This window comes from Tamandua tetradactyla, chromosome 11, assembly GCF_023851605.1.
Source record: "Tamandua tetradactyla isolate mTamTet1 chromosome 11, mTamTet1.pri, whole genome shotgun sequence".
NCBI classification, from domain to species: domain Eukaryota; kingdom Metazoa; phylum Chordata; class Mammalia; order Pilosa; family Myrmecophagidae; genus Tamandua; species Tamandua tetradactyla.
Window position 1 is genome coordinate 10,711,228 of NC_135337.1, and position 23,194 is coordinate 10,734,421.

At 39.7% G+C, this 23,194-nt stretch overlaps 1 protein-coding gene across 6 annotated transcripts; it reads right to left on the minus strand.

The window, feature by feature from the left end:
• Positions 1 to 1,215: 1,215 nt before the first annotated feature.
• Positions 1,216 to 22,488, minus strand: C11H1orf162 (chromosome 11 C1orf162 homolog). Of its 6 annotated transcripts, none has more exons than XM_077119462.1 (7): positions 6,374 to 6,404; positions 4,846 to 5,038; positions 4,640 to 4,687; positions 2,836 to 2,902; positions 2,314 to 2,420; positions 1,969 to 2,018; positions 1,216 to 1,737 (listed from the first exon to the last, which is right to left on the minus strand). In XM_077119462.1, exons 3-7 carry the CDS (start codon positions 4,674 to 4,676, stop codon positions 1,600 to 1,602), a joined length of 399 nt encoding a protein of 132 aa, XP_076975577.1. In that variant the 5' UTR covers positions 4,677 to 4,687; positions 4,846 to 5,038; positions 6,374 to 6,404; the 3' UTR covers positions 1,216 to 1,599. The 6 variants fall into 6 exon arrangements, with proteins under 6 accessions (XP_076975577.1, XP_076975575.1, XP_076975574.1 ...); XM_077119458.1 differs by lacking the exons at positions 4,846 to 5,038; positions 6,374 to 6,404 and adding exons at positions 6,670 to 6,742; positions 22,452 to 22,488 and having other exon boundaries at positions 1,217 to 1,737; XM_077119460.1 differs by lacking the exons at positions 4,846 to 5,038; positions 6,374 to 6,404 and adding an exon at positions 6,599 to 6,633.
• Positions 22,489 to 23,194: the final 706 nt, after the last annotated feature.

Below are 23,194 nucleotides of genomic sequence, written 5' to 3' on the forward strand. Positions count from 1 at the left end.
TAATGTTTTTCTTCTTTTCCTTTTTTTTAACAGTAATTTTTTTTCCATTCATGGGTCATTGCTTTTTGTTTAGTGATTATTTTTTCCACTTTCTTAAGTTAGAAAAGTTCTTATATAAGCAATAAACAAGAAAGCAAGTCCAGGAAGATTCTTACATTGAAAAAAACAAAGTAATGTGAGAAGGCTAACCCTACCAATTAAGATTATTGCTTTATTAAGTGTAACTAATAATAATTTGGTAATGGTGCAGGTATAAATCAATGGAATAGAATTAAGCTTGTCTAGGGCGTGCCATGGTGGTTCACCTGGCAGAGTTCTCACCTGCCATGCCAGAGATACAGGTTTGATTCCCAGTGCCTGCCCATGCAAAAAAAAAGCTTGTCTAGTTAAAAAATAATCTTATTTTTAAATTTAGAGTGAAATGCTGGTGATTGGTGAGGGGGAGGGGTGGGGGGTATGTTATATATGAATTTTTTTCTGTTTTCTTTTTCTAAATAGATGTTAATGTTCCAAGAAATGATCATGATGATGAATATGCAACTGTGATGATATTGTGAATTACTGATTATATATGTAGAACAGAATGATAAAAAATTATGAATGTTTGTGTTTGGTGTTTTTTAGTATTTTAAAAAATTAATAAAAAATAATAATCTTATTTTTATTGGGATTGTCTATCAGATTCTCTATTGGCTTTTTTGGGGGGGGTTATGTTTAAATTAATCTTTACATTTAGTTCCCACATAATGTAGTTATACTGGTCACTTACCCCCCCACCCCTCCCCCTCACTGATCACCAGCATTTCACTCTAAATTTAAAAATAAGAATATTTTTAACTAGCAAGGAGATAGGAATCTATATTTGAATAGTGCTTTACATAATAAGGGTCTCATATTTATCTAGAGCTCTGGGATGACTAAAGTGCTTATACATCTGATATTTAATCTTCACAGTACCTCTAAGAGTAAGTGTTATTAGTTTTGCTTTCCGGATGAAGGAACTGAGGTTTTAAAAGATTGACAAACTTGCCCATAATAATGCATCTGGTTAGTGGCAGAGTTTGAGATTTGCACCCCAGTTAATCCTGAGCTCATTCTAGAACCCCATCAACCTGTCGATCTGTTAGTCTTTTCTGGCTGTGGATGGGCTCTGGACTTTTATTCCTGGCCTCTGAAGAAGGCAACAGAGACAGACAAATTTTTGAGGAAGGAGCCCACATTGCAGAGGGTTCCCCTTTATTTAAAATTCTTGAAGGAGTGTTCATTTGGTTGGCTCCTCCAAAGTCAATCAGTAATGCTCAGTAAATACTCTTGGTGTGCTGAGTTCTGTGCCACAAACTCTGAAATGGAACAAGGGAGACAGTCCCCCTCAAGAGTCCAAGTCAGAGACCCAATAATCCTTTCTCTGGCTAGGAAAAATACTGAACATCAGTCTTCAAAACTGCTAGATAATATTGCCAGATCAATAAAACCCCAAAAAACTTTGAATGGTGGCTCACACAGGTTGTGGTCCAAAATTTGCAAAAAAAGAGAAAGTAATATACAAAGATGGAGCTGAGATGAGAGGAACTGGATTCAAACCCCATTGGAAAGGGCAGCTTAGTTTGTCACTTTAATTTGAGTATAGACAGTGGAGTCCAAGCCTGCAGAACAGTTTGTAGTCAAGTGATTGTTCTTTTCTTCTGAGGTTTTGAAAGTCATACTGGCATAGGTAAGTGCCTCCTCTGGGACTGGAAACTGCAGAGGAAGAAAAAGGAGAAGTGAGCTGAGTTTTGGAGAAATGAAATAAAGTTCTCTTTAGAAGCAACTTGAGGTTTGGAAAGCTTTGGTCTAGATCATCACAGAAGACCTTAATGAACCAGGAAAACCCTTCCAATAGTCACTCGCCAAGTGTACAGAAGGCAATGCCACTTGTTCTAGGCCAGAGAATAGAGGGAAAGTGTCCAGGGAACAATATGATTACCTTACCTTGTTTGGAGAATCTGAGCAAGGATCCAGGGCTGGAGAGCTGGAATGACCTGCCACAAGTGCCAGGAAAAAGAGGGACAAGTCTCACCAATAGGGCTTGGAGGAATCAGAAACCTTTCCTTACAATCTTGGATGAAGGGCAAGGGTGGAGAGGAGGTGTTGGGTAGGAAAGGTGGAGGGTGGGGAGAGCAGGAGGGAAGAGAAGTAAAGGATTCTAGTGCTCAGTCTGCAGAGGGTGGGCTAAGCAGATTTTACTCCCCCTTGCTCCACCACCTCCCATTATCCACTCATAGATAACTTTGTTCTCCAAGAGATGGGCTGTTCCCTGTCTTGCAGAAATCTTACATTTTCTGTAACTCTTTATAATGAGGAAGACAAAGCCCATCAGCAGCAGTGTCAGTAGAATTCCCGCAAAAAAGGCCAAAATCAAATGAAGAGGCACTTTGCTGTTTCTGCAAAGAAAGGGAGCAGATGAACTGCTGAACTTTCTGAAGTCCTTTCCCACCAACAGAAAACCCCTGAAATGGTTTCACTCAGATTAGTTGACTTTCACTTTCATTCACTGGTTTTTAACTTTTGTTTCAGAGTCCCAGATCCATCTGGGACTTCAATGAAAGCTGTCAACTCTCTTTACCCCACAAAAATGTTCATAGGCCAATGTACAGCAAATTTTACTTATATGTTTAGGGGGTTCATGGATCTCCTGAAGTTCAGGGGACCCCAAATTAAGAACCACATTCCTAAGATAAAAAAAAAGGATTCAGTTCTTTCAATTTCTGGTTCTTTCTCCCTTGACTCCCACCCCCAACTCCCCAAGCCAAGGCCCAGGGAGTACAAGATGAAACAGGAGGGAGAATGCTCGTTTACTTGGTGGGGCAGTTAGTGGAGAAGGGTGCAGAGGTAGCCGGTGGGTCTGTCGTGAAGGAGAGGAGGTCTACAAGAGAACAGGAAATGGATTAATGTATCTGCTACTTCTCACAAAATCCTTGCAAACTAAGAATGAGTCCCCAGAGGCCCCATCCTGCCTACACAAAGAGTAATCAATGATAGGGCTGTTACTTTAAATACAGGAAGAAATTACCTCCTAGATTTGGAATCCTTTAAAATCAAAATTAGAACTGGAACTTAAATATCAACTGCACACCCCAGTCTTGGAGTTTGTTCATATGACACTTACCCCCACAAAGGATAGGTCAAGCCTACTTAAATTTTAGGCCTAAGAGTCACCCCCAAGAAAGCCTCTTTTGTTGCTCAGATGTGGCCTCTCTCTCCAGCCAACACAACAAGCAAACTCACCACCCTCCCCCGTCTACATGGGACATGACTCCCAGGGGTGTGGACCTTCCTGGCAATGTGGAACAGAAATCCTAGAATGAGCTGAGACTCGGCATCAAGGGATCGAGAAAACCTTCTTGACTAAAAGGGGGAAGAGTGAAATGAGACAAAGTGTCAATGGTTGAGAAATTCCAAACAGAGTCAAGAGGTTATCCTGGAGGTTATTCTTACGCATTGAGTAGATATCACCTTGTTATTCAAGATGTAATGGAGAGGCTGGAGGGAACGGCCTGAAAATGTAGAGCTGTGTTCCAGTAGCTATGTTTCTTGAAGATGATTGTATAATGATATAGCTTTCACAATGTGACTGTGTGATTGAGAAAGCCTTGTGCTGATGCTCCTTTTATCTACCTTGTCAACAGATGAGTAGAACATATGGAATAAAAATAAATAATAGGGAGAACAAACATTAAAATAAATTTAGTTTGAAATGCTAGTGATCAATGAAAGAGAGGGGTAAGGGGTATTGTATGTATAATTTTGTTTTGTTTTCATTTTATTTCTTTTTCTGTTGTCTTTTTATTTCTTTTTCTGAATTGATGCAAATGTTCTAAGAAATGATCATGATGATGAATATGCAACCATGTGATGATATTGTGAATCACTGATTATATATGTAGAACGGAATGATCATATGTAAGAGTGTTTGTGTTTCTTGTCATATTTTTAAAAAAAAATTTAAAAATTAATAAAAAAAGTGTCAGCTGCACAAATGAAATAAGAGCTTAGTGTTTCATAGCACCATAATGTTCTTTTGATAAGCATCTCAGGTCTCTCCCTTTATAGATTGGCAGGAGAAGGATAATCTAAGATTTTGATAGGAATCTGTAGGGAGATATGCCCCCTCTGGCCTAAGTAAAGGCTCACAAGTCTAGGCAATAAAGAACCAAAGTGAAACCCACACCTAGAATTTCTCAAAGTCAGTTTGACCATGTAAACCGTTGACTTTTTTGTTTGTTGTTTTGCTCATTTGTTTGCAAGCATCTATTAACATTGCCTAGCTAAGGGCAGCTAGGGTCAGTTCCCAATGCCTAAACCACAAATGGGACGGTAGCAAGGAAAGTTAACTCAATTTTCTTAAACTACCCAGCAGGTATAGTACCAGGCATAGAAGACAATCTTCACTCAAATTTGCAGGTTCATTGCAGGTTCTCTCTGGTATCGTTTTTACCTCTCCTGGCATTAGATTCTGCGTCATGGTAAAATTTGATTCTTCCAACTTGAGAACTACACTTGCCAGGACCATCCCATTACAGCTGTTCAGCACTATTTCCAGTTATTCCATTTCATTTCAAGCCAGCAATGAGTGAAATGATGGTTCCTGTCCTGGACTCACCGAGAGTGGGTTTAGGTGTGGAGGGTTTTGCTCCCATGCTGCCTTCTCCTGGGAATAAAAAAGGCAACTCTTAGAAAACACGGAACTGAGGAGCAGCTGAGGAGCCAAATCTCTGACTGTGACATTAATAGAAGAACAGTAATTAGAATGGCAAGTCATGGGTATTCTAATTAGGCCAGAGGTCAGAGATTTCGAGGTGGTGTTACCGCAGTCCAGCAGCTGGTCCTCAGCTTTGCAACTCCAGAAATCTGATTTTATTAGGATGCCAACGATGGACTGATGTCTCCAGAACTGATTCCCACAACCAACTCACAGGAGCCTGATGCATAAACTGGCCCTTGTGCCATATTGGTATAAGCAGAGTGTTCCATCCATCAGAACGTCCAAAAAGAAGCCAAGCTATAATCATATTTTTGCTTGGTTAGCATGAATTGAAGTAAGTATGAGAGAAGATGAATGAATGACTTCAATACTGAACGTCACCTAGATGAGATGCATCCCCCTCTCTTTTCCCTGGCAGAGTTAGTCACACTTTGAAGGTCCTTTCTCTAGACTCCATCAGACATCTCTGTTCTGTTCACAGGTTGTCTTTTCAAGTATGCCAATATCCTTGTTTAGGTTTTGCTAAACATCCTATATGTTACCCTTTTAATTTCTTTCTTTTTTTTTTTTGGTACCAAAAAGTATGAAGAAAGAGAAAAGTAAAATCATCTAAACTCCCACTACCCATTATTAACATTTAAGCATATTTCTTTTTAGTTGTGTTTCCATGCATTTTTTTAAAGCTAGCTGAGATACCTCTTCATATAGGAGCTTATATCTTCCTCTTACATGAAGCATTTTTTACCATAAGCATTTTCTCATGCCACTAAAAATATTTATAAACACTGTTAATAGTGATTGATCTTTCTCTTATATCTAAATACTATAACATGTTTAACCAGTTTCCTGATTGTTGACATAAATTGTTCCCAATTTTTATTTAAATACACAACAATGAAATGAGCATTTTTGTGCCTAAAAACTTTTTATGCAACCCGGATTATTGGTTAAAGGCCACAATTTTGCTTCATATTCAGGAAAACCCATGATAAAATTTCTGGCTCTGTTATTTCTGTTTGAGGTAATTTATTCAGACAACAAATGTCATCAATTATTTATGTGTTTAATTGTTCTGTTCCTAAAGTGAATTGCCAAGTCCTTGGCCATGGGGGAAGTTTGGGAGAAGGTCATCTCATTGCCATATACCACTTATAACAGCAACATTACCAAATACCTTATATTTGACATTTTTAGATCATAGATTAAGTACCATGAGAAAGGCACCAACAAGGAAATTTGGTCAGACATCTGAACTCTTAAGAACAGAATGCTTGCAGCCCACAGCAGAACCACTAGTGGTAATGATTCTTTCTAGCACTTTTTTCCTCCATTTCTTAGTTTATAAATCAACAGTGCTCTTTGTAGAACACCATAAAGTACTGATGTAGGTGCTTTTAAATAATGAAATGTATCTTTGTACTAAATAGAGCTATATTTTGTACTAGGCTGTACCACTGGGGTGGTAGAAGACAGGAGAACCATAGGTTTCTGTAAAATCCGGCCTTGGCATCAGTGGCTCTAAATTTACAACCACCCCAAAGAAACATCACCATAGCCACTTATAAAAAGTTAAGCCACCCGACCTGCAAAGACAAGACTGTCACACAATGCCACAGGGAAATAATTACTTACAGATTGGGGCCAAGAAAAGCAGGAAACACACTTCCTTTTGAAGACAACAATCCAAACATTTGACAGAAGCATAAGTTAAAATAGAAACAGCACTATATATACTTTTTCATGTTCCGTCTGACACTGGAAAATCTTACTCATTGCCACGAAATCCACCAACTATATGCTCATTCGAATACATTACCCCCCCCCCCCAAAAATTAAAGAAAAGAGGAAATCACTGACAGTTAGACGGCATTTTCTCTTGGTGAATGATGATATCGTGTAGTTTAAAGGTGTGTGATAAAAGCATTTACCTTTCATGAAAAAGTCCAATCATGAGATCCAACTGTTGAAGACTGAACTTTTCACTCACTTCCTTTGCCACTCCTATTTTTCAGAAATAACAAAATAAAGATTACCCGTCACTGCTGCTGCCACCAAGTATGTGTTGCAAAGATCTTGTGTAAGCTCCAGGACAGACTTCCTCTTTTTTTGTCCCCTAACCAGAGACAGCTTCTTTTGTATCTTTTGACACAAAAATACAGGTGACATAGGTGGAGAGACAAGTTTGTTTCGAATTATTTATTATTTAGTTTAACCACCATGCCAGATATTGTGGTGTCATAGCATTGTCATCAGGAATTTTATAACCAGGGCTATGAGGCTCATTTTTTTAAGACAGAAGAAAAAGAACAGTGTAACAGTTAAGTGCTAGCTATGCAGACTTTAAGAGGGTTTTAGTTCCCTTCACAGCAAAAGCGAATAAATGAATAAATAAAATATTTATTTCTAAAAAAATGCAAATGCGTCTATTCATTAAATAAATGCTACAGTCAGACAGTGTGGCTATTTCAGAGAGCAAGGCAGAAAAGTTCCTTGTCTCATGGAGCCTACCTCTAACTGGGAAGAGAAAAGACAAATGGGTAAACAATAGATTAGTCATGCATTATGTTAAGGGCTATGGAGGAAAGACACAAGAGGGCTGTGTTAGAAACCAGACAGTGGAAGATTATTTTTAGATATGAAGGTTTGTTAGGGAAGCTTCTTTTAGAAACTGGAGTTTTCACAGAAGTAAAGGATGGGAAGGAGCTAGCCAGGCAGGGAAAGCAAGCTCGTAGATCTAGAAAAGGGGCGGGGCTGAGAACTCAGGCCGGGCTGTGTGTAGGTGTGCCTGGGCCTACGGCAAGCATGGAGTGTGGATAGAGGGAGCAGAGAGGGGCTGTGGGAGCCCAGGGACTCCACAGCAGGCCCAGGGACTGGCGGCTGGGATTCAAGCTTTGTGTCCCTGGGCCATTAGCCTGGACAAGGCACTTGTGGGGGTAGCAGGAGATCAGTTACACACATGGATTAGGGCTCCATTGTTGAGATCTTCAAAGCCAAACAAAGCATATTTTTAAAGTATTAAGAAAATAAGGAACCACAAAAGGCCTTTGACCTGATATATAACATGACTGTGCTGGTTTGAAAAGAAAGTATGCCCCCTAGAAAAGCCATGTTTTAATCAAAATATCATTTCGTAAAGGTAGAATAATCTCTATTCAATACTGTATGTTTGAAACTGTAATCAGATCCTCTCCCTGGATGATGGGATTTCATCAAGAGTGGTTGTTAAACTGGATTAGGTGATGACATGTCTCCACCCATTTGGGTGGATCTTGATTGGTTTATTGGAGTCCTATAAAAGAGGAAATATTCTGGAGAATGAGAGATTCAGAGAGAGCAGAGCAGAACCACATAGCCAAAAGAAGCAGAATCCACCAACCAGCGGCCCTGGAGATGAAGAAGGGAAATGCCTCCTCGGGAGCTTCATGAAACAGGAAGCCTGGAGAGAAAGGAGCAGATCATGGCTTGTTGCCATGTGCCCTTCCAGCCGAGAGAGAAACTGTGACTGTGTTCGTCATGTGCCTTTCCAGTTGAGAGAGAAACCCTGAACTTCATCGGCCTTCTTGAACCAAGGTATATTTCCCCAGATGCCTTAAATTGGACATTTCTATAGACTTGTTTTGATTGGGACATTTTCTCGGCCTTAGAACTGCAAACTAGCAACTCATTAAATTCCCGCCTTTAAAAGCCATTCCGTTTCTGGCAGCCAGCAAACTAGAACAATAACAAACATGACCTTTAAGGAAGATTATACCATGCCATAGAAGATAAATTGTGGGCAGAGTAACAAGGAAATAAGCTAGGAGAGTATGGCAATATTCTAGGTATTATTTAATATGGAATGTGGCCACAGAAATGAAGAGGAAGCCATAGGTATAATAAAATTGGAGGACAAATGAATAGGACCGGGACCTGGATATGGGAAATAAAATAGCAGGATGAAGGCAGTGCAACAGTGGCCCTGGGGCAGAATTTTCACCCGCCATCCCAGAGACCCGGGTTCGATTCCATTGCCCGCCCATGCGGGGGCTGGGGGGAAATATCAGGATGAGGCAATGATTATGTTTTTTATCTCAGTGGCTGACTTGTAAAAAATTCATTTTTTCATTCACTGGAAAACATTTATTTGAACATTTACTTGTGCCATGTACTATAATAAGCACTGAAGATTTGATGGTGAGCACAAGTTCATGCCTTCATGGAAGTTTTAGGCTGGCAAAGGGGGCTGCTCCCATCTAAAGAAATAGTAAATTGTAGCTATTGTGCTGTGGGAGTGAGTTACCCCAGTTTGGGTAGCCTACGATACAAGGGATTGGGGAAGGATTACTGGAGGAAAACATTTAAGCTGCAATCTGCTGAAAGGACTGGAGTTCCACTGGGCCAAGAGGCAAAGAAAAATCAGAGGGGACAGCATGTTCAAAAGTCCCATGCTAGAAAGGAAGGTTAAGAAGTTTAAGGTCGTGCCCCACCTCCACTCCCACCCCCCCCAAAAAGGCTAGTATGACAACAGCTGAAAGACCAAGGAAGTGTGCTGGGGTGGGCGAGAGGAGTGGGGTGGGGGTGGGGGGATGCAGAAGATGGTGGGCGATGAAACTGGAGAAGCAAGAAGGGACCAGTTTACTCAGAGCTTGGTGAACTATGGTAAGGGGGGGAATTTTGTCTTTATTATAAGAGATATAGGTTTATTTGTGGTATCTATACTAAAAGTATTTAAGCAGGGGTGACATGATAAGATTTGCATTCTGAAACAATCATTAAAACTGGGACAGGGAGAATAGATTGGAAGTCAACCAGAATAGATAAGAATAGACAAGTCAGGAGATAAATGTAGCAATCTAATTGAGGGATAATAGTAACATGGTCTTGTGGTACAGTAGAGAGGTGAGGAGATGTGAATGGATTCAAGAGATTATTTTAGGAAAGTAAAAGCAAAAATGGGGAAGATAAAAAATCAAAGACTGTAATAAAGATTACACCATAGGATAGAAGGAGGAAGAAGAGCCAGAGAAGGAAACAGAGACAGTTCAAGGCTTAGAGGCAGGATAAATGAACTAATCAGACCGTTATTAATTTGCTACTGTTCCAAGTTCTTGGGAGACAATAAGCCAGACATAGTCCTTGACTTCAGGGATTTCTCAATTTTAAAAAGACACACCTATCTTCATTCAACTATAAAGCTGTGTTCTGGCTTGGCTAGGCAGGTAATTAATTGCTATGAAATGTTGTAGATGCTATGCTAGATATCTGTGCCAAATGGAGGTGGGGGGGCATCAAGGAAGAGAAAAGGATCAGTTAATACAATAAAGAGTGAGGGTGGAGGTCAAGAAAAACTTTATAGAGGGGATGATGTTTGGACAGAGTCTTGAAAGAGGAATCAACTTTTCTAGGCAGACAGAGGAAGGAAGGGTATCCAGGCAGAGGACAGTATGAGTAAAGATGTGTTTGTCAAGTATCTGGTGCTAGGGGGAATGCAAGTGGGGAAGGGAAAGAGGAGAGGCTATGCAGGAAGGACAAGACCCGATGATGGAGGACTCTAAGCAAACTTTTCACTATAGGCAGTGGAGAGACTGCCGAAGAGAGAGTAACAAGAGCACGTTAGGATTTAGGCTGCAGGTTGTGGGATGGACTGGTGAGGTGCCAGACAGTGGCTGGGCCTTCTTTATTATCGCAGCATTCCAGATGAGAAACAAGGATGATCTGAATGCGACAATGGTCATGTAGAAGAAGAGGCTAGGTGATGAACCTGGTCATTTATTAGTTTGAGAGAAGGGAGGCTAGGATAACTCCCAGGTTGCTGCATTGCATCCATTTACTAATACTGAGAATATAGAAGGTGCTTTAGTTTCCCATGCTGCCGGAAACAGATACCCTAAAATGCTTTCTTCTTGAAGGCTGGCTGTCTGCGATCCTGGACTCTGCTGTCACACGATAAGGCTCATGGTGGTGTCTGCTAGTCTCTCATTTTTCTTCCCAGTTTCTTGCTTTCAGCTCTTGTTTCCACGGCTTTCTCTCTTTTTGTCTGAATTTGATTCTCTTATAAAGGACTCCAGTAAGAGGATTAAGACCCACCCTGGGTGACATCTGAAGTTAAGATTCAATTTTACTAACTAAAAAACAAACAAAAATTAAAATATATATATTCTGCTCACCGAAAGATCCTACTTACAGTGGATCTACACACAGGAATGGATTATCTTTAGGAACATAGTTTTCTGGGGTACGTACAGCTTCAAATGATCACAAAAGTGGGTGGAGGATTGAGAATAAAGAAGCTTAATCTTGGACACAATAATTTGAGGTGATTGTGAAACATTTGGTGGTGATGTTGAGAGGACATTTGCTTGCACAGGTCTGGAGCTCATGAAATAGGTTTAGATTTGTGTGGCAGATAGCAATACTTCTCAGTGATAACTGCTTCTTCTCTCTTCCCTTTCGGTTTAGTGGTGCCACATGACAAGTTCTGGCCAATGGATTACGAATGAAAGTGACGTGTGCCCCTTTCAGGGGAAGCATTTAATTGCTGATGCAGAATTTCTCCGACCCTTCCCTCTGAAGGGCAATTATGAGGGAGATATTTTGATGAGAAAGTGAAGTTGAAAGTGCTAAGGTTGAATTGCTGAGTCGTCATAAGGAATCTCCGGATAAGTCACCTGAATCTGCAGTGGACTCTCTATGGGCAAGAAGTAAATTTTTCTTGTTTTAAGCCACTGAAAATTTGGAATACTAACTTATCTCACTTAATGTAATTTATGCTTGTTCAACTTGAGATATTGTCAGGAACTCAATAGCCTACATATGGCAATAGAACTCATGGAAATGCCTAAGATCAACCAGTCATAGAATGAGAAAGAAATTTCTAGGTTGGGACGAAAGGGAGGTGGAAAAGTGGAGTCAATTAATGCAATTGAGGAGAAATTTCTATACCAGAAATAGCATAAGCAACAATGAGTGAGAATTTAAAAGCCAGGGGTATAAAGAAGGGTTCAGAAAAGTTATGAAGAAAAGTGCCAAGAATGATGAAGGCTGGAAGGAACTTAATGGGCTTGGAAATTAAGATATCATAATCAATTTTTCCAAAGAATTGAGGGTAGTGGGTCAATTGAAGAATTGAAGGTTGAAGAATGAATGGAAACTTCCTGTAATATAGCAGGTTAGATATCTAAAGAAATCCTCTTGTTAAAGATTCCTTTCATATGCTGAATAAAATGTTTTAGAAACTACAATTAAAAAATGCCTGACTGAGGGCCACGGTGGCTCAGCAGGTAAGAGTGCTTGCCTGCCATGCCCAAGGGCCCGGGTTCGATTCCCGGTGCCTGCCTATGTTAAAAAAAAAAAAAAATGCCTGACTGAGCTGGAAGTGGGAAATCGTCAAAGGTCAGAAATGAAGAGAGCTGAATGAGGACTGGAGCTGTGTTTGCCCTGGCAGCTGGTGACCTGTATCGCAGATTTAAAGGCCATACTTGTGTATTGGGTTGGGAACAAGTCTAAGGTCTGAACAGTGATGGGAATTTGGATTACACACCCTTACATAAAGTTGGGAATCCCTGGACAGGGAACCCCTGCTGCAACTTGTCAAAACCCTTGTCACATATAAAGATGGTAGGGATCCTTACTTTATTAATTTATTGTTGCTGTACAGCAAACTACCACCAATTTAGAGGCTTAAAACAATACACATTTATTATTTCACAACTTATGTGGGTCAGAAGTCTTAGCACAACTTAGCTAGTCTCTCTGCTTCAGGGTCTCACCAGGCTGCCATCTAGATATTGGCCTGGGCTGTGGTCCTTCTGAGGCTCGACTGGGGACAGTTCCACTTCCAAGCTTCCTCTGGTTGTTGGCAAAATTCATTTCCTTGTTGTATGACTGAGGTCCTGACTTCTTACTGGTTGTACTGGTTTAAAAGGATGCATGGACCCTAGAAAAGCCATGTTTTAATCGAAATTCCATTTTGTAATGGCAGAATAATCCCTATTCAATACTGTATGTTTAAATCTGTAATTAGATCATCTTCCTGGAGATGTATCCCAGACAAGAGTGGTTGTTAAGCTGGATTAGGGGAAATATGTCTCCACCCATTTGGGTGGGTCTTGATTGGTTTACTGGAGTCCTATAAAAGAGGAAACATTTTGGAGAATAGAGATTCAGAAAGAGCAGAGAATGCTGTAGCACCATGAAGCAGAGAGTCCATGAGCCAGCGACCTTTGGAGATGAAGAAGGAAAACTCCTCCTAGGAAGCTTCATGAAACTGGAAGCCAGGAGAGAAAGCTAGCGGATGAGGCCGTGTTCGTTCGCCATGTGCCCTTCCAGCTGAGAGAGAAGCCTTGATTGTGTTCGCCGCATGCCTTCTCACTTGAGAGAGAAACCCTGAACTTCACTGGCCTTCTTGAGCCAAAGTATCCTTCCCTGGAGGGATGCCTTTGATTGGAAATTTCTATCGACTTGTTTTAATTGGGACATTTTCTTGGCCTTAGAACTGTAAACTACCAAATTATTAAATTCCCCTTTTAAAAAGCCATTCTGTTTCTGGTATATTGCATCCTGGTAGCCAGCAAACTAGAACACTGGTTGTCAGTTGGAGTCTGCCCTCAGGGCTTAGAGGCAACCCACAGTTCCCTGCCAAATGCTTCTCCATAGGCAATTCACAACATGGCCATTTGCTTCATCAAGACCTCTCTCCAATCTGCTAAAATGGAGTCTTTTATAATGTTATATAAGGATGGGAGTGACATCCCATCACTTCTGCCATATTCTGTGGATTAAAAGCAAGTCACATCTTCCACCTGCACTCAAGGGGAGGGAATTGCATGGAGCAATGCAGAGAGGGCAGCTCTTGGTACATCCCTGAATTCTATCTATTACCCTTGCCTATCTCATTATTGGTTGGATGGAGAAGGACAGAGAGAAAAAAGAAACTTTTCATGAGAATTCCTAGCCACAAGCCCACTTTAAGAGGTTTAGTACCAGACTTTGCACAATCTGTGGTACCTCAGAAACTAAATTGAACATTTAGTTTAAATTGGTTCTAGCTTGGTAGAATTCTTGCCTGTCATGTGGGAGACTCAGGTTCGATTCTTGGTCCATGCATTTCCCAAAAAACGAACAAGCAAAACAAAGAAAAAAAGATAAAAAACAAAGAAAAAAGTTCAACAAATGGTGCTGCAATAATGGAATCTTCACATGGAAAAATAATGAAATGTTTACCAGCATACAGCATACCAAAAAAAAAAAAAAAAAAAAAAATTGGTTCTAGCTTGGTAATGCCTCAGGTTCCTGGTGGAAGAGAATGGAAATTGTCTGCATAAGAATGCATTCAGGTACTTCCTGGAAGATGGCGGCTTAGTAAGACGCGCGGATCTTAGTTTCTTCTCCAGGACACCTACTAGGGGAGTAGAAACGATACAGAAATCGCCCAAAGCCACAACAGAGATAAAAAAGACAGCGTACCCCATCCTGGAACGGCTGGCTGGCTGAGAGAAGCAGCTCGGGTGAGATCGCCGAGGCGCGCGGGCCTTACCGGGCGGGGTGGCAAGCGGCCGGAGTTACTCCCTTCCCCCTTCCCGGGCCGGCTGGGAGAATTGGAGAGGTGGTCCCCTGAAACCAAGGCGGCTGGTGCCCACACCACGCGCAGCCCCCGGACCAACTGAGAGAATTGGATCGGAAACCCCCAGGCCGCAGAGAACGGTGACGGGTGGGGGAGGCCCCTTCCAAACCCGTGACTCCCGGGGAACGTGCACTCTCTCGGGCGGGCCGCTGCCGCTGGCGCCCTCCCGCCACGCTTGTTGCCCAGGGCCGACTAGGAAATTCGGACGGGCTCTTTCCCTGGCTGCGGCGACCAGCAACCCTCCCTGCGTTCGGACCCCGGGCCGGCTCAAGCCGCTTCGGCTAGCGAACCCCCAGGACGGTGAGAGTTTTCCAAAGTTTAAGGTCCCACAGCACCTTTTACTGGTGGGACCCGCAGACAAACGTGTGCCACGAGCGCCACCTACTGGGCAGGATAAGGAAAACAGAACCCAGAGATTTCACAGAAAAATCTTCCAAACTTTTGGATCCAATACCCAGGGAAATCTGTCTAAATGCGCAGACGCCAACAGAAGATAACGGATCACGTTCAAATAATTGAAAATATGGCCCAGTCAAAGGAACAAACCAATAGTTCAAATGAGATACAGGAGCTGAGACAACTAATGCTAAATATACGAACAGAAATGGAAAACCTCTTCAAAAACGAAATCGATAAATTGAGGGAGGACATGAAGAAGACATGGGCTGAACATAAAGAAGAAATAGAAAAACTGAAAAAGCAAATCACAGAACTTATGGAAGTGAAGGACAAAGTAGAAAAGATAGAAAAAACAATGGATACCTACAATGATAGATTCAAAGAGACAGAAGATAGAATTAGTGATTTGGAGGATGGAACATCTGAATTCCAAAAAGAAACAGAAACTATCGGGAAAAGAATGGAAAAATTTGAACAGGGTATCAGGGAACTCAAGGACAATATGAACCGCACAAATATACGTGTTGTGGGTGTCCCAGAAGGAGAAGAGAAGGGAAAAGGAGGAGAAAAACTAATGGAAGAAATTTTCACTGAAAATTTCCCAACTCTTATGAAAGACCTAAAATTACAGATCCAAGAAGTGCAGCGCACCCCAAAGAGATTAGACCCAAATAGGCATTCTCCAAGACACTTACTAGTTAGAATGTCAGAGGTCAAAGAGAAAGAGAGGATCTTGAAAGCAGCAAGAGAAAAACAATCCATCACATACAAGGGAAACCCAATAAGACTATGTGTAGATTTCTCAGCAGAAACCATGGAGGCTAGAAGACAGTGGGATGATATATTTAAATTACTAAAAGAGAAAAACTGCCAACCAAGACTCCTATATCCAGCAAAATTGTCCTTCAAAAATGAGGGAGAAATTAAAACATTCTCAGACAAAAAGTCACTGAGAGAATTTGTGACCAAGAGACCAGCTCTGCAAGAAATACTAAAGGGAGCACTAGAGTCAGATACAAAAAGACAGAAGAGAGAGGTATGGAGAAGAGTGTAGAAAGAAGGAAAGTCAGATATGATATATATATAATACAAAAGGCAAAATGGCAGAGGAAAATATTATCCAAACAGTAATAACACTAAATGTTAATGGGCTGAATTCCCCAATCAAAAGACATAGATTGGCAGAATGGATTAAAAAACAGGATCCTTCTATATGCTGTCTACAGGAAACACATCTTAGACCCAAAGATAAACATAGGTTGAAAGTGAAAGGTTGGGAAAAGATATTTCATGCAAATAACAACCAGAAAATAGCAGGAGTGGCTATACTAATATCCAACAAGTTAGACTTCAAATGTAAAACAGTTAAAAGAGACAAAGAAGGACACTATATAATAATAAAAGGAACAATTAAACAAGAAGACATAACAATCATAAATATTTATGCACCAAACCAGAATGCCCCAAAATACGTGAGGAATACACTGCAAACACTGAAAAGGGAAATAGACACAAATACCATAATAGTTGGAGACTTCAATTCCCCACTCTCATCAATGGACAGAACATCTAGACAGAGGATCAATAAAGAAATAGAGAATCTGAATATTACTATAAATGAGCTAGACTTAACAGACATTTATAGGACATTACATCCCACAACAGCAGGATACACCTTTTTCTCAAGTGCTCATGGATCATTCTCAAAGATAGACCATATGCTGGGTCACAAAGCAAGTCTTAACAAATTTAAAAAGATTGAAATCATACACAACACTTTCTCGGATCATAAAGGAATGAAGTTGGAAATCAATAATAGGCAGAATGCCAGAAAATTCACAAATACCTGGAGGCTCAACAACACACTCTTAAACAACGAGTGGGTCAAAGAAGAAATTGCAAGAGAAATTAGTAAATACCTCGAGGCAAATGAAAATGAAAACACAACATATCAAAACTTATGGAAAGCAGCAAAGGCAGTGCTTAGAGGGAAATTTATTGCCCTAAATGCCTATATCAGAAAAGAAGAAAAGGCAAAAATGCAGGAATTAACTGTTCAATTGGAAGAACTGGAGAAAGAACAGCAAACGAATCCCAAAGCAAGCAAAAGGAAGGAAATAACAAAGATCAGAGCAGAAATAAATGAAATTGAAAATATGAAAACAGTAGAGAAAATCAATAAGACCAGAAGTTGGTTCTATGAGAAAATCAATAAGATTGATGGGCCCCTATCAAGATTGACAAAAAGAAGAAGAGAGAGGATGCAAATAAATAAGATCAGAAATGGAAGAGGAGACATAACTACTGACCTCACAGAAATAAAGGAGGTAATAACAGGATACTATGAACAACTTTACGCTAATAAATACAACAATTTAGAGGAAATGGATGGGTTCCTGGAAAGACATGAACAACCAACTTTGACTCAAGAAGAAATAGATGACCTCAACAAACCAATCACAAGTAAAGAAATTGAATTAGTCATTCAAAAGCTTCCTAAAAAGAAAAGTCCAGGACCAGATGGCTTCACATGTGAATTCTACCAAACGTTCCAGAAAGAATTAGTACCAATTCTCTTCAAACTCTTCAAAAAAATCGAAGTGGAGGGAAAACTACCTAATTCATTCTATGAAGCCAACATCACCCTCATACCAAAACCAGGCAAAGATATCACAAAAAAAGAAAACTACAGACCAATCTCTCTAATGAATACAGATGCAAAAATCCTCAATAAAATTCTAGCAAATCGTATCCAACAACACATTAAAAGAATTATACATCATGACCAAGTAGGATTCATCCCAGGTATGCAAGTATGGTTCAACATAAGAAAATCAATTAATGTAATACACCATATCAACAAATCAAAGCAGAAAAATCACATGATCATCTCAATTGATGCAGAGAAGGCATTCGACAAGATTCAACATCCTTTCCTGTTGAAAACACTTCAAAAGATAGGAATACAAGGGAACTTCCTTAAAATGATAGAGGGAATATATGAAAAACCCACAGCTAATATCATCCTCAATGGGGAAAAATTGAAAACTTTCCCCCTAAGATCAGGAACAAGACAAGGATGTCCACTATCACCACTATTATTCAACATTGTGTTGGAGGTTCTAGCCAGAGCAATTAGACAAGAAAAAGAAATACAAGGCATCAAAATTGGAAAGGAAGAAGTAAAACTATCACTGTTTGCAGACGATATGATACTATACGTCGAAAACCCGGAAAAATCCACAACAAAACTACTAGAGCTAATAAATGAGTACAGCAAAGTAGCAGGTTACAAGATCAACATTCAAAAATCTGTAGCATTTCTATACACTAGTAATGAACAAGCTGAGGGGGAAATCAAGAAACGAATCCCATTTACAATTGCAACTAAAAGAATAAAATACCTAGGAATAAATTTAACTAAAGAGACAAAAAACCTATATAAAGAAAACTACAAAAAACTGCTAAAAGAAATCACAGAAGACCTAAATAGATGGAAGGGCATACCGTGTTCATGGATTGGAAGACTAAATATAGTTAAGATGTCAATCCTACCTAAATTGATTTACAGATTCAATGCAATACCAATCAAAATCCCAACAACTTATTTTTCAGAAATAGAAAAACCAATAAGCAAATTTATCTGGAAGGGCAGGGTGCCCCGAATTGCTAAAAACATCTTGAGGAAAAAAAACGAAGCTGGAGGTCTTGCACTGCCTGACTTTAAGGCATATTATGAAGCCACAGTGGTCAAAACAGCATGGTATTGGCATAAAGATAGATATATCGACCAATGGAATCGAATAGAGTACTCAGATATAGACCCTCTCATCTATGGACATTTGATCTTTGATAAGGCAGTCAAGCCAACTCACCTGGGACAGAGCAGTCTCTTCAATAAATGGTGCCTAGAGAACTGGATATCCATATGCAAAAGAATGAAAGAAGACCCATCTCTCACACCCTATACAAAAGTTAACTCAAAATGGATCAAAGATCTAAACATTAGGTCTAAGACCATAAAACAGTTAGAGGAAAATGTTGGGAGATATCTTATGGATCTTACAACTGGAGGTGGTTTTATGGACCTTAAACCTAAAGCAAGAGCACTGAAGAAGGAAATAAATAAATGGGAACTCCTCAAAATTAAACACTTTTGTGCATCAAAGAACTTCATCAAGAAAGTAGAAAGACAGCCTTCACAATGGGAGACAATATTTGGAAATGATATATCAGATAAAGGTCTAGTATCCAGAATTTATAAAGAGATTGTTCATCTCAACAACAAAAAGACAGCCAACCCAATTACAAAATGGGAAAAAGACTTGAACAGACACCTATCAGAAGAGGAAATACGGATGGCCAAGAGGCACATGAAGAGATGCTCAATTTCCCTGGCCATTAGAGAAATGCAAATCAAAACCACAATGAGATATCATCTCACACCCACCAGAGTGGCCATTATCAACAAAACAGAAAATGACAAGTGCTGGAGAGGATGCGGAGAAAGAGGCACACTTATCCACTGTTGGTGGGAATGTCAAATGGTGCAACCACTGTGGAAGGCAGTTTGGCGGTTCCTCAAAAAGCTGAATATAGAATTGCCATATGACCCAGCAATACCATTGCTGGGAATCTACTCAAAGGACTTAAGGGCAAAGACACAAACGGACATTTGCACACCAATGTTTATAGCAGCATTATTTACAATTGCAAAGAGATGGAAACAGCCAAAATCTCCATCAACAGAAGAGTGGCTAAACAAACTGTGGTATATACATACGATGGAATATTATGCAGCTTTAAGACAAGATAAACTTATGAACCATGTAATAACATGGATGGACCTAGAGAATATTATGCTGAGTGAATCCAGCCAAAAACTAAAGGACAAATACTGTATGGTCCCACTGATGTGAACGGACATTCGAGAATAAACTTGAAATATGTCATTGGTAACAGAGTTCAGCAGGAGTTAGAAACAGGGTAAGACAATGGGTAATTGAAGCTGAAGGGATACAGACTGTGCAACAGGACTAGATACAAAAACTCAAAAATGGACAGCACAATAATACCTAATTGTAAAGTAATCATGTTAAAACACTGAATGAAGCTGCATCTGAGCTATAGGTTTTTGTTTTGTTTTGTTTTGTTTTGTTTTGATTTTACTATTATTACTTTTATTTTTTTCTCTATATTAACATTCTATATCTTTTTCGGTTATGTTGCTAGCTCTTCTAAACCAATGCAAATGTACTAAGAAATGATGATCATGCATCTATGTGATGATGTTAAGAATTAATGATTGCATATGTAGAATGGTATGATCTCTAAATGTTGGGTTAATTTCTTTTTTTCCGTTAATTAAAAAAAAAAAAAAGAGAGAGAAGGGATAATTGGAGCTGAAGTGATACAGACTGTACAACGGGACTGGATATAAAAACTCAGTAATGGACAGCACAATACTACCCAATTGTAATGCAATTATGTTAAAACACTGAATGAAGCTGCATGTGAGGTATAGGTTTTTTGTTTTTGTTTTTTTTGTTTTTTTTTCTTTCTATTATTGTTTTAATTCTTATTCTGTTGTCTTTTTATTTCTTTTTCTAAATTGATGCAAATGTACTAAGAAATGATGAATATGCAACTATGTGATGTTATTAAGAATTACTGATTGTACATGTAGATTGGAATGATTTCTAATTGTTTTGTTAATTCTTTTTTTAATTAATTAAAAAAAAAGTGGCAAAAAAAAAAAAAAAAAAAAAGAATGCATTCACTTCCAGGTACCAAAGACTTTTTCCACAGATAAAGTTCCAATAAACAAGAGCCAATAACAACAATAAAATAACAAAATCACTTAAGTCAGCAAACCATTGTGAGAAAGACAACAGAAATAGCAAACTGTAAAAGCCAGGGTCATGGTTAGGGACAAGTGTCAACTGGCCTGTCTGTTGCAATCAGGACAGTTCATAGGATTAGGTCATGATCACCTCAGCTGCATCCACAACTGATTCCATTTATAATCAGTCAAAGGGGAGTGTCTTCTACAATTAGTGATGCTAAATCTAAACACGGGAAGCCTTTTAAGGAGGACTCAGAGGAGACAGGTTCCATTCCTGCTTCAGCTGGTGAGCCTCTCCTGTGGAGTTCATCCAGACCCTCCGTCAGAGTCGTCGGCTTCACAGCCTGCCCTGTGGATTTTGGACTCTGTGTTCCTGCGGTCACGTGAGACGCTTTTATAAATTTTATATTTGTAAGTGTTCCCTGTTGATTCTGTTTCTCTAGAGAACCCTAACTAATACAGCCAGAAACAATGATCTATAAAGACAGCAGATATAGAAATTATCAGATGCAAAAGAGAAAATCTATGTTTAATATATTTAGGTAAGTAAAATGGATACTGAAAGTGTAATGAAAGAACAAGATAACACCAAAAATAGCCAGAATTTGAAAAAGGATAAATAGGAGTGTTAGGTCGGGGGAATAAGGGAGGGCTCTATGGCTGGAATGATGAAGTCACTCCAGGAGGAGAGGTGAACCGTTACAATCAAGGTCTTTGCGCAGCAAACATCTATTCACGGACATCTAACCACCGCTGCTCAACCCGCTAGCATTATAATCCTTTGTTTAATGTGCAGCCCCTTTCATGTCATCACCTAACTCCTGCCCTTAAAAACTGCTCTCGCCAAAGCCCGCGCGAACTCACCTCTCTCCCTCTTGGGTTCAGTGAGCTCTGCCCAGTAGCGCAGCCAATAAAGCACGCTCATTTGCAATCCTTTCGTCTACTTTCCTTTCTCTCAAATACCTCATATCTTAAAACCTTTCAAGAAGGTAAAGAAACGAAACAGTAATAACTGAAATTTGAGACTCAATAGTTGAGATAGACAGCAAGTTAGAAACACTTCAAGTAGGAATTCGTGAATTAGAAATATAACACAGACAATGGTGTATAAAACATGAAAGAGAAGATAAGAGACATATTAAAATTTCTAGGTTAACCATGAAGAGAAGAGATAAATAATATATAGTTCAAACTAGTACAGAAAAAAAATGGAATTAGAACTACTGAATCTGAAAGAAAATGCATAAATATGTTAATGAGAAGTAATCTAAATATAACAGTAATTACAATAAATAGAAATAGACTATACTCTGCACTTAAGTCAAAAGCTGCCAAGCTGAATTTTTAAAAAAAGTTTGCTCTATGCTCTTTACAAAGAGGATGCAAAGGAACATTCAGTGAGAATTCTCGCCTGCCGTGCAGGAGACCTGGGTTCAGTTCCCACCCCATTCACTACACCCCCACCTCCCCCAAATCTTTCAACAAATGTCCCTCTCTTAAAGGGCTCCAGTAAGCAGATTAAGACATACCTTTAATGGGTAGGGGTCATGTCTTCATGGAAACAACCTAATCAGAAAGTCCCGCCCAACAATGGGTCTGCCCCCACAAGATTGGATTAGAAGAACATAGCTTTTCTGGGGTATAAAACATTTTCAAACCAGCATGTTTTAAATTTAAAGAGACTTAAGGGTCAGATCAATCAGCTAGATGGGAAATGTGGTACTAGTTTGGATCCTGTAAAATCTTAAATGCTTATTTAGGAAAGGAGTCTGAAAATTGATGATTTACACTAGGCTATGTTGCGGTTAACAATTAAACAATTAAACCATGAAATAGTTTGATTCAATAAAATAGAAGTTTCTTACTTGTGCAACATCTGATGCAGGTAGGGGAGAGTCTCTTCTGTCTTTTGACTCAGAGATCTAGGCTTCCTTCTTCCTGTAAATGGGTCAGAGGAAAAGGAAGCTGGAAGAAGAGAGATTCTTAACTGCCTTGTTGATGGATGTAACATACTACATATCACTACTACTTCATTGACCAAAAGCAGTCATCTGGCTCCAATACAACTGCAAAGGAAACCGGGATATGTAGGCGAGCACATGAAATAGTTGCTGTTTTAGTTTGCTAGCTGCCAGAATGCAACATACCTGAAATGGAATGGCTTTTAAAAGGGGGAATTTAATCAGATGCTAGCTTACAGTTGTAAGGCTGAGAAAATGTCCCAGTTAAAACAAGTCTATAGAAATGTCCATTCTAAGTCATCCATCCAGGGAAAGATATTTTGGTTCAAGAAGGCTGATGAAGTTCAGGGTTTCCCTCTCAAATGAGAAGGCACATGGCGAACACAGTCAGGGTTCCTCTCTCATCTGGAAGGGCACATAGTGAGCATGGTGTCATCTGCCAGCTTCTCCTAGCTTCCGGTTTCATGAAGTTCCCCAGAAGGCATTTTCCTTCTTCATCTCCAGAGGTCGCTGGCTGGTAAACTCTGCTTCTCGTGGCTATGTCGTTCTGCTCTGCTCTCTCTGAATCTCCTTCATTCTCCAAAGTGTTTCCTCTTTTATAGGACTCCAGAAACTTCTCAAGACCCACCCAAATGGGTGGAGACATG

Excerpts from the sequence above, each read along its gene's own strand:
- C11H1orf162 (XM_077119458.1), bottom strand. Across the intron at positions 2,903-4,639 it reads CACACCTAAACCCACTCTCG|ACCTCCTCTCCTTCACGACA; the intron begins GTGAGTCCAGGA and ends GTTCTCTTGTAG. Across the intron at positions 2,421-2,835 it reads TCCACTAACTGCCCCACCAA|AAACAGCAAAGTGCCTCTTC; the intron begins GTAAACGAGCAT and ends CTTTCTTTGCAG.